Source organism: Dendropsophus ebraccatus, chromosome 5 (genome assembly GCF_027789765.1).
Source record: "Dendropsophus ebraccatus isolate aDenEbr1 chromosome 5, aDenEbr1.pat, whole genome shotgun sequence".
Taxonomy (NCBI): domain Eukaryota; kingdom Metazoa; phylum Chordata; class Amphibia; order Anura; family Hylidae; genus Dendropsophus; species Dendropsophus ebraccatus.
In genome coordinates, this window is record NC_091458.1 from 8,993,616 (window position 1) to 9,005,890 (window position 12,275).

Here is a 12,275-nt window from a genome sequence, read left to right on the forward strand (position 1 = left end):
ATACCTTAGATAGATAGGAGATAGATAGATAGATAGATAGATAGATAGATAGATAGATAGATAGATAGATAGATAGATATGAGATAGATAGATAGATAGATAGATAGATAGATAATAGGAGATAGATAGGAGATAGGAGATAGATAGGAGATAGATAGATAGATAGATAGATAGATAGATAGATAGATAGGAGATAGATAGGAGATAGATAGATAGGAGATAGATAGGAGATAGATAGATAGATAGATAGATAGGAGATAGGAGATAGATAGGAGATAGATAGATAGATAGATAGATAGATAGATAGATAGATAGATAGATAGATAGGAGATAGATAGATAGATAGATAGATAGATAGATAGATAGAAGATAGATAGATAGATAGATAGGATATAGATAGATAGATAGATAGATAGATAGGAGATAGATAGATAGATAGATAGATAGATAGGAGATAGATAGCAGATAGATAGATAGATAGATAGATAGATAGATAGATAGATAGATAGGAGATAGATAGATAGATAGATAGATAGATAGGAGATAGATAGATAGATAGGAGATAGATAGATAGGAGATAGATAGGAGATAGATAGATAGATAGGAGATAGATAGGAGATAGATAGATAGATAGATAGATATCCAAAAATGATAAAGAGCAGCACCACAAAATCAGGATATTTGGTGCCAGCGGATAGTCCCAGCCAGGGACGTAAGTAGCTAGTCAATAGAAGGATACTCCGCAGCACACAGGTAAAGTGCAAAAAATCGTTGTGTTTATTTACATCAGTGTAAAAACAGAACACGGCATAAAGTGAGACGCGTCTCACTTTATGCCGTGTTCTGTTTTTACACTGATGTAAATAAACACAACGATTTTTTGCACTTTACCTGTGTGCTGCGGAGTATCCTTCTATTGACTAGATAGATAGATAGATAGATAGGAGATAGATAGATAGATAGATAGGAGATAGATAGGAGAGAGATAGATAGATAGATAGATAGATAGATAGATAGATAGATAGATAGATAGATAGATAGATAGATAGGAGATAGATAGCAGATAGATAGATAGATAGATAGATAGATAGATAGATAGATAGGAGATAAATAGATAGATAGATAGATAGATAGATAGATAGGAGATAGATAGGAGATAGATAGCAGATAGATAGATAGATAGATAGATAGATAGATAGATAGATAGATAGGAGATAGATAGATAGATAGATAGATAGATAGATAGATAGATAGATAGGAGATAGATAGATAGATAGATAGATAGATAGGAGATAGATAGATAGATAGGAGATAGATAGATAGATAGATAGGAGATAGATAGATAGATAGATAGATAGATAGATAGATAGATAGATAGGAGATAGATAGATAGATAGATAGATAGATAGATAGATAGATAGATAGATAGGAGATAGATAGATAGGAGATAGATAGGAGATAGATAGGAGATAGATAATAGATAGGAGATAGATAGATAGATAGATAGATAGATAGATAGATAGATAGATAGATAGATAGGAGATAGATAGATAGGAGATAGATAGATAGGAGATAGATAGGAGATGGATAGGAGATGGATAGGAGATAGATAGATAGATAGATAGATAGATAGGAGATGGATAGATAGATAGATAGATAGGAGATGGATAGATAGATAGATATCCAGTAGAAAATAGCTATCTAGCAGCTTATTTTGTAGCTTTGATTACATATTTGTAGCAGACACATTTTAATAATTAAAACCTTACTACTTATACCGCCATTATATGGAGTGCAGACATAGTCAGGATAAAAGGGATTTAAAAAATATAGTAACTTTTGTCCAAAAACAGCGCCACCCCTGTCCTCAGACTGTGTATGGTTATTACAGCTTGGCTCCATTCACTTCAATGGAACTGAGCTGCAATACCTCACACAAACTGAAGAAGAGTGTGACGCTGTTTCTGGAAGAAGGTGGCCATGTTTTTCTCCTTTAAAGGGAATCTGTGAGGTCCGTACCAGGTCTCGGGCTGTAGATCTCAGCAGACAGGTGTGAGGGAGATATCACTGACAGGATCTTTAGTCCAGTGTAAGCTTTTATAATTGTCCTTTTCATTTCCAACTAAAGTTTCAGCACCCTATACGTCCATCAGTCAGAGCAGGAAGGGGCGGGGGCAGAAGGTGCTGCTGTGGCTCCACCTCTGTGACACTTCAGCTGGTAATGAAAAGAATGATTATAGAGGTTTACAATGGACTAAAGGTCCAGTCCCTGACCTGTACGCTGGGATCTACAGCTGTGCACCTGCTATAGATCTCACAGGTTCCCTTTAAGGGCACGTTCATACCTAATCCAATGCGATTTTGATGCTTCTGATTTCATCAGTTGAAATAAACACATAAATATGTTGCATCAAATCCACAGCAGATTATGTTATATCATTATTTTTAGGTGCTGTTGATGGGGTTCACATGTTTAAGGGAGTAGTGGGGACACGGCTAAATGAAGCAGAATTTGCTCCAGCGCGTATTTTACACGGCTCTCCATGATATGGTGTGTGGGCTGCTGGGGTTTGATTGCCAGGGCTGGTTTTAAGTCTCAGTCCGGCCCTGCAGCAGTGTGTATAGCTGAGTGAGTGCAGGTACATTATACCAGCAGTGTGTATAGTGGAGTGAGTGCAGGTACATTATAGCAGCAGTGTGTATAGTGGAGTGTGAGTGCAGGCACATTATAGCAGCAGTGTGTATAGCTGAGTGTAAGTGCAGGCACATTATAGCAGCAGTGTGTATAGCTGAGTGTAAGTGCAGGCACATTATAGCAGCAGTGTGTATAGCTGAGTGTAAGTGCAGGCACATTATAGCAGCAGTGTGTATAGCTGAGTGTAAGTGCAGGCACATTATAGCAGGAGTGGAGAGGATTGGAAACACAAGGGCTGACAGAGACTGCAGGAAGGAATAAGCAGGGCAGATGTGGGCACAGTATAGCAGCGCTCTCTGACCAGGGAGAGAGGGGTTACAGCTATGGAGAGATTACCTCCACAGTCCTGTCCCCTGTTGTAAGCCCCAGCCTGAAGTGGATCTGCTATGATTTGGAAGGTGAAGGAGACTTCCTGGGTCAGAGTACAGGGCTGTAGACCCCGCTATGCAGACCATGCCCCTCCCCCACTCCCCCTCCCACCCAGTACAGAGAGCTCTTATACCAAAGCAATGCTCTTACACCAAGTTACAATTTTGAAAAACTGTGATCTCTTCTTGCAAAAATGCTCTCAATCTAAGTTAGTCTTAAAGGTACCACTGTATTAGTTTTGTTGGAAGTTTTCTCTGCAGCTGAAAATGAGTTGATCCAGCGGGAAGATCTTTATTATTGTGCTCTCTACAAGTTATGGAAACTCCTATTTCATGATGACGTCTCATACACAATGTTACCTTTGTGACGGAGTTCCTCCAGTACAGCGTGCAGGACAGGGGAGTAAGTACAACGCTGTAAGACAGAAAGACTGACCCACAAGGCTATCATAGCCGTTTTTCCTCTATGATATATATCCTGTAATAAAGTCCGGGAAAATGTTTTTCTATCATTTTCTAGATTCTTGAATTTCTAGAACAAAAGAAAAATACAACATATGGATCATTATACAACGATAAACCATAAATCAAACTCGCAAAAGTGATCCAAGAGATGGATCCTAAAAAACACGCAGGACAAAAATAGATTAATATAATATTTTATTTATTTACTCAAAAATATATATATACTAGAAAATGTAAGCGGCGCTGCCCGGGTATAAAGTGTCAGTGTGTTAATTAGATTTGTTCTAAGGTGCCCAGGAGGCCAAGCTAAAGGTATTGTTTCATCTGAGTTAATCAGTGGAATTAGTGTATACCTGTAGTGCATAGTTGGAGGGGTTCTGTATACCCACAATGTATAGTTTTTAGGGGTCTTGCATATCTGTAGTGCATAGTTGGGGGGGCTGTATACCTATAGTGTATAGTTGGGGGGTCCTGTATACCTGTAGTGTGTAGTTGGGGGGGGCTGTATACCTGTAGTGTATAGTTGAGGGAGGTCCTGTATACCTGCAGTGTACAGTTGGTGAAGGTCCTGTATACCTGTACTGTATAGTTCGGGGGTCCTGTATACCTGTAGTATATAGTTGGTCCTGTATACCTGTAATGTATAGTTGGTGGAGGTCTTGTATACCTGTAGTTTATAGTTTGAGGGTCCTGGATACCTGTAGTGTATAATTGGTGGAGGTCCTGTATACCTGTAGTATATAGCTCGGGGGTCCTGTATACCTGTAGTGCATAGTTTAAGGGTCCTGTATAACTGTAGAATAGAGTTGGTGGAGGTCCTGTATACCTGTAGTGTATAGTTTGGGGTCCTATATACCTGTAGTATATAGTTGGTGGAGTTCCTGTATACCTGTAGTATATAGCTTTGGGGTCCTGTATACCTGTAGTAAAGAGTTGGTGAAGGTGCTGTATACCTGTAGTATAGAGTTGGTGTAGGTCCTGTATACCTGTAGTGTATAGTTTTGAGGTCATGTATACCTGTAGTGTATAGTTTGGGGTCCTATATACCTGTAGTATATAGTTAGTGGAGTTCCTGTATACCTGTAGTGTATAGTTTTGGGGTCCTGTTTACCTGTAGTGTAAAGTTTGGGGTCCTGTATACCTGTAGTATATAGTTGGTGGAGGTCCCGTGCACCTGCAGTGTATAGTTTTGCTGTCCTGTATACCTGTAGTGTCCTGTATACCTGCAGGGTCGCATTTACCATTAGGCACCCATGGTCTGGTGCGTAGGGTAGCACCTTGCAGAGGGGCAGTACCCTCCCGTTCAGACTTGCCAGAAAATCTTTGGTCAGGTCTTGTATAGCGGTGTTATCCAGTTACAGTATGGCGGTATTGGTCAGGTCTGGTATGGCAGTGTTATCCAGTCACAGTATGGCGGTATTGGTCAGGTCTGGTGTGGTGGTGTTCTCCAGTCACAGTATGGTGGTATTGGTCAGGTCTGGTATAGTGGTGTTATCCAGTCACAGCATGGCGGTATTGGTCAGGTCTGGTATGGCAGTGTTATCCAGTCACAGTATGGCGGTATTGGTCAGGTCTGGTATAGCAGTTTTTTCCAGTCATAGTATGGTGGTATTGGTCAGGTGTGTTATGACAGTGTTATCCAGTCACAGTATGGTGGTATTGGTCAGGTCTGGTATAGCGGTGTTACCCAGTCACAGTTTGGTGGTATTGGTCAGGTCTGATATGGCAGTGTTATCCAGTCACAGTATGGCGGTATTGGTCAGGTCTGGTATGGCAGTGTTATTCAGTCACAGTGTGTCGGTATTGGCCATGTCTGGTATGGCAGTGTTATACAGTCACAGTATGGCGGTATTGGTCAGGTCTGGTGTGGCGGTGTTCTCCAGTCACAGTATGGCGGTTTTGGTCAGGTCTGGTGTGGCAGTGTTATTCAGTCACAGTGTGTCGGTATTGGTCATGTCTGGTATGGCAGTGTTATCCAGTCACAGTATGGCGGTATTGGTCAGGTGTTGTATGGCAGTGTTATCCAGTCACAGTATGGTGGTATTGGTCAGGTCTGGTATGACAGTGTTACCCAGTCACAGTATGGCGGTATCGGTCAGGTCTGGTGTGGCAGTGTTACCCAGTCACAGTTTGGTATACCTGTAGTGCCCTGTATATACATGTACTGTATAGATGGGGTAGGGGTCCTGTATACATGTATTGTATAGATGGAGTAGGGGGTCCTGTATACATGTACTGTATAGATGGAGTAGGGGGTCCTGTATACTTGTACTGTATAGATGGAGTAGGGGGTCCTGTATATACATGTACTGTATAGATGGAGTAGGAGGTCCTGTATATACATGTACTGTATAGATGGAGTAGGGGGTCCTGTATACATGTACTGTATAGATGAAGTAGGGGGTCCTGTATATACATGTAATGTATAGATGGAGTAGGGGGTCCTGTATATACATGTACTGTATAGATGGAGTAGGGGGTCCTGTATATACATGTAATGTATAGATGGAGTAGGGGGCCCTGTATATACATGTACTGTATAGATGGAGTAGGGGGTCCTGTATATACATGTACTGTATAGATGGAGTAGGGGGTCCTGTATATACATGTACTGTATAGATGGAGTAGGGGGCCCTGTATATACATGTACTGTATAGATGGAGTAGGGGGTCCTGTATATACTTGTACTGTATAGATGGAGTAGGGGGTCCTGTATATACATGTACTGTATAGATGGAGTAGGGGGTCCTGTATATACATGTACTGTATAGATGGAGTAGGGGGTCCTGTATATATATGTACTGTATAGATGGATTAGGGGGTCCTGTATATACATGTACTGTATAGATGGAGTAGGGGCTCCTGTATATACATGTAATGTACAGATGGAGTAGGGGGTCCTGTATATACATGTACTGTATAGATGGAGTAGGGGGCCCTGTATATACATGTCCTGTATAGATGGAGTAGGGGGTCCTGTATATACATGTACTGTATAGATGGAGTAGGGGGTCCTGTATATACATGTACTGTATAGATGGAGTAGGGGGCCCTGTATATACATGTACTGTATGGATGGAGTAGGGGGTCCTGTATACATGTACTGTATAGTTGGAGTAGGGGGCCCTGTATACATGTACTGTATAGATGGAGTAGGGGGTCTACCAGTTATTACTGTGGATGTTGTGAGGCAGCTTCCCTAGCAACCATTGCTCCCTGTGAAAATGAAAGCAGTAATCCTATTGGTTGCTAAGGCTCCAACTGCCGTGTCTGCTGCAGCTAATTATATCACCTGTGTGTGCAGTGAGGAGATTTACCCATTCATCTCTATGGGGCGCCTCTCTTTCCCCTCCCCCTCCCCTCCTGTACATCTGGCGGGGACGGGACCTTCGCTAAAACCTTCCCGGGCACCCAATGTATCTTTGTGCCAAATTTGGGGTCAAAAGGTTCAGGTGTTTGGAAGTCTATAGAGGACAGACAGACAGACTTTGATTTTTATTATATAGATTTAAAAACAGTCGGAAGCTGAAAGTACAGTAGTACAGACACCAGAATCAGTGGAGGGACATCAACACATCAGATAAACATAGTTATATAGCTATATTTGGCGTGTAGGGTAAATAGGTGCGGGGGACATAGGGCATATTAGATCAATATTTCGTATTTATTGATTGGTACTAACAATTATATCTGATATTTTTTCTTTGTACCATTTGATGGCCTTAGGGTGTACTTCATTTATTTCTTTCATCATTAGTCACTTGATGTTTACCTTGCTACTATAGTGCAATATCTTTAGGGTTCTTTCGCCATCTGATGTTAGCATTGCCCATATACTGTGTGTGTATATATATATATATATATATATATATATATATACATACACACACACACACACATAGCCAAATACAAATCCATCCCGATATTTATGTGACAGTTTTGTCACATAAATCCATCAGGTTACAGTAGTGGAAGCTGTCTGAGGACGCCGTCTCTTATTAAGCTGGGGCTTAGGGTTATCCAGTACAATGGCTATGACTAATCCCCAAATTATTACTTCAGTACCCACCGTCACAGGGGCACTGGGAAGAGCCAGGTACCAGCAAATCAAAAGCATAAAAAAATTGCGCTCTGGGCCTGAGGCAGTAGCTGGCTGGTATCATTAGGCCAGGAGGAGCTAAAATAAATGGTTCTTTCCACACTGGTACTACTAGGCTGCTACTATGTCCTACTTTTTTTTATTAGACAGTTTGCAGTCTTAAATAGAGAGATAATTCCACTGTTTAATTAAAAAAATGAAGGACCCCTCCTCCTCCCCACCTTGTTTCATAACCAGACAGGTAAAAAACAAACAAGCAGCAGCAGCCTAGTAGTACCAGGATGGAACGGGCCATTGATTTTGGTCCCTCCCAGCCCAATAATGCCAGTCTTCTACAGCCTCGGGCCTACAGCACCATTTTTTGATTCTCCATGTCTGCAGGTACCTGGATTTACCCAGTACCCCTGTGACTTTGGGTCCTAAAACAATAAATTTGACCATTTTATTAATAAGAATGATTGATCAGTAATTAACATAGTCCACCAAATTCCCTCTTAGCAGGCTGAGTAGGAAGCATACAATGTATGCCTACTGCTCAGCCCAAACGCACTCCATAGCCTGGGGGCCACTCAGGAGCAGGGACTCCTGTCATTATGATGGAAGTACAGGCTTCTCCGCAGTGCTATATAAAGTACATAAAGCACCGCTGTGTATAACATGGCCCCAGGAAGTAAGTGGTGATGCTAGGCATCAGCACTTACCTCCGTTACATATACTTGAAGCCCCAAGCCACCAGTCGACCTCCTTTCCCAAAGCTGACGTCTGACAGCATTGTGCATGTGTCAGGGCAGAGGTGAGTGATCTATGGCGTACCTTTCAGCAGGGAGGGCTCTACATGCCATAGGTTCGCCCTCACGGCCCTAATTTATGTGAATGGGGGGGGGGGAATCAATGCTCTTACCCTGGCAGGTCACATTCTCTCACCTCTACATCAGGGATACTTCGGGCACTGAGATCTCTTAGGAGTGATAGAGGATTCAGGTTCTCCACAATGAAGAGCAGATCATCCTGGAAATATTCATGTATCATCATCATCTTCTCCTCCTTATACTGAAAAAGCTTCCGATAAAATATCCAGGTCTCGTCCCCTAATAAATACAGAAGACACAAGAATGAGGTTGGACTGGTAAGAGACACCGGTCCATCTGTGAAGTCATGATTAAACTGGAAGGATCCGAGGTTCAGTCCTGGCAGTCAGTGCAGGAGTCCGGCTGTCTGTGCCAGCCATATTGGCCTGACTTATACAGTCTGCTTTAGCCAGGCTCTACAAGCAGAAGGCTGATCTAACTGATCAAAACAATGTAAAAGCACTGCATGGACTACTATAGGCAATCTTGATTGTTTATAATAGTAAAATGTTTTTCAAAACAACTGAAAATACTGATACATACTGATTTTTGCTTACACTTTTTTAAACTGAAGTTTTCCAGTACTTATCATCTGCTTTATGTCCTGCAGGAAGTGGTGTATTCTTTCCAGTCAAGGATGGAGGGCAGGACCTAGTATACCCTATACTCCTTTCTCCCACTATACCCTATCCTATGCGGAGTATGCGCCCTGATAAGGACGGCCCCGCTCGGGAACCTAACCTATACTCCTGCGTATCCCTATACCGATAAATGAGCTAGGCTGTCTCACTAAGATACTGGCTGTCTAAACTGATATGTGCTAGTGATAAAGACAATACCTACTCAGAGAAAGGGAAGGGGTGTGATCTCACCAAGTGTTGGTGGTAGAGGTCAGGGAAGAAGGTAAGATCCCACATACACACACAGGTATAGAAATGTGAACATCTAGGGTAATGTGTCACCGGCCAGATATAAACCTCTGTACACCCCCAAATATTGTGGATCAACCTGTCTCCTAAATAAAAGAGTATGTGTGTTTTTAACCAAATAGAACCAGGCAAAGCACAACTAGTATGGATACCAAAAAATAACATATGAAGTCATGCCCTCTATTAGATCAGGAGTCGGGGCACACTCAGTTCATACACCACACGAGCACTTAGATATTGCTCAAGCAGACACCCTAACTGGAACTACAGCGACATGGCAAGCTGCCACATTACCAGGTCGTACGGTCCAGGTGCACATGGATAATGCCGATAAACTATTTGGTGGTGTGGATTAACTCCGGAGGCTCTGCACACACACAGTCACCCCTTGAGGCTAGGTACATCCGTTATATCTCATTGATAAACACCCACATCTCTCAGGATGCAATAACATAGCTTAGGAGACATCATTCCTAACCGTCCAACATAATGGCATAACCAAAAGTCCTTGATATACAAAATGATAAAACATCACTAATACATCTGGGTAAAATAGGGTGGCCAACAATGGCTCTTTATACTCATCAATTCCCCAGATGATGGTCTCAACGCATTTCAATCCTAAATCGTCAGGAGACCCGATAGTAGGAAGTAGATAATCGTCCGCAGTCAAAGATCACCGCAAGGACACGATAGACGCCGGAACCCACATATACATGCTTTTGGGGTACACACATCAGGGATCCCCGTTAGCGTATCAACCATTTCCTGGCATACCTGTGTCTACTGCTACCATCGCAGAGCAGTTTTGTTACCATTGTATTGTTAGTAGTTTATATGTAAGTTTTTAGCGGATATTTATTAAAAGGTATATTTTAGAATTTCCTTTTCATTTGGTAGTTTTTCTGTCGGGGAAAGAATAGTATCTATTTTGGCAGTGATTTTTGGTATTCTTTCCAGTCTGACAGTGCTCTCTGCTGCCACCTCTGTCCATGTCAGGAACTGTCCAGAGCAGGAGAGGTTTTCTATGGGGATTTGCTGCTGCTCTGGACAGTTCCTGACATGGACAGAGGTGGCAGCAGAGAGCACAGTGTCAGACTGGAGAGAATACACCACTTCATGCAGGACATACAGCAGCTGAGAAGTACTGGAAATGGAAATTTTTAAATACAAGTAATTTACAAATCTATATACCTTCTGACTCCAGTTGACAATTTAATTTTTTGGTGTACCCCGTTAACAGTTATCCCCTTGTGATGAGCTCTGCTTTCAAATCCCATTCCTATATATCATTATTGCTATTATTCCTTTATAATCTTTATATCTGTATTAGCAAATCTCTTTCCTAAATTGTGCATGTAAGATTAGGAAGCAAGGCTTGTCTTCCAGTAAAGTGAAGGATGGGAGGGGGAGCGAGAAGGCATTATGGCCCTCAGCACTTCAGGAGCTTGGAAATGCTAGACAGATATATGAAAGCTACCACGTGTCTCCTTGTCCTAACAGCTACATAACAGGAATCACATGAGAACCATCATTTTCCAAATACAGTAATAAGATTGTAGGTAAGAGGAGGGGTCCTTACTATCACTGTCCAGCATAGTACCCATTGTTGAGCTCAGGAACGGGGAAATTCTCCTGCAAGATGGGCGGAAAAAACAAAAAATTTTAATTCAAAAGCAAAGCAAAAAAAAAGTCTTTTTAACATTTTGACAAACGTTTTTTTTATTTTTTCATTGACCTGGTCGCCTGCTCCTATATATACACACATATATACCCACTCACACATGACCTGTAACTTCTTCTTTAAGAGTCTCCTCTTTCCTCCACTCATTACCTGTAGTAATGGCACCTGTTTAAACTTGTTATTAGTATAAAGAGACACCTGTGCACACCCCCAAACAGTCAGACTCCAAACTCCACTATGGTGAAGACCAAAGAGCTGTCAAAGGACACCAGAAACAAAATTGTAGCCCTGCACCAGGCTGGGAAGACTGAATCTGCAATAGGCAACCAGCTTGGAGTGAAGAAATCAACTGTGGGAGCAATAATTAGAAAATGGAAGACATACAAGACCACTGATAATCTCCCTCGATCTGGGGCTCCACGCAAAATCTCACCCTGTGGGGTCAAAATGATCACAAGAACGGTGAGCAAAAATCCCAGAACCAGGCGGGGGGGACCTAGTGAATGAACTGCAGAGAGCTGGGACCAATGTAACAAAGCCTACCATCAATAAGACACTATGCCACCAGGGACTCAGATCCTGCAGTGCCAGACGTGTCCCACTGCTTAAGCCAGTACATGTCCGGGCCCGTCTGAAGTTTGCTAGAGAGCATTTGGATGATCCAGAAGAGTATTGGGAGAATGTCCTATGGTCTGATGAAACCAAAGTGGAACTGTTTGGTAGAAACACAACTTGTCGTGTTTGGAGGAAAAAGAATACTGAGTTGCACCCATCAAACACCATAGCTACTGTAAAGCATGGGGGTGGAAACATCATGCTTTAGGGCTGTTTCTCTGCAAAGGGGCCAGGACGACTGATCCGGGTACATGAAAGAATGAATGGGGCCATGTATCGGGAGATGTTAAGTGCAAACCTCCTTCCATCAGCAAGGGCATTGAAGATGAAACGTGGCTGGGTCTTTGGAGGGAGTTGAAAGTCCGTGTTGCCAAGCGAGAGCCCCAAAACATCACTGCTCTAGAGGAGATCTGCATGGAGGAATGGGCCAACATACCAACAACAGTGTGTGCCAACCTTGTGAGAACTTACAGAAAACGTCTGACCTCTGTCATTGCCAACAAAGGATATAGAACAAAGTATTGAGATGAAATTTTGTTACTGACCAAATACTTATTTTCCACCATAATTTG

The 12,275-nt window shown here is 42.1% G+C and overlaps 1 protein-coding gene across 1 annotated transcript in view; it reads right to left on the reverse strand.

Moving 5' to 3' along the window:
* The window catches only part of LOC138792252 (NACHT, LRR and PYD domains-containing protein 3-like), a 48,728-nt gene that overhangs the window by 26,332 nt on the left and 10,121 nt on the right, over nucleotides 1–12,275 (reverse strand). Inside the window, exons 2-4 of the mRNA XM_069969458.1 lie at nucleotides 10,987–11,039; nucleotides 8,552–8,715; nucleotides 3,424–3,595 (exon numbers count right to left, since the gene is read on the reverse strand). Coding sequence (XP_069825559.1) covers nucleotides 3,424–3,595; nucleotides 8,552–8,715; nucleotides 10,987–11,011 — 361 coding nt within the window. The 5' untranslated portion in view covers nucleotides 11,012–11,039. The remainder of the gene's footprint in view (nucleotides 1–3,423; nucleotides 3,596–8,551; nucleotides 8,716–10,986; nucleotides 11,040–12,275) is intronic.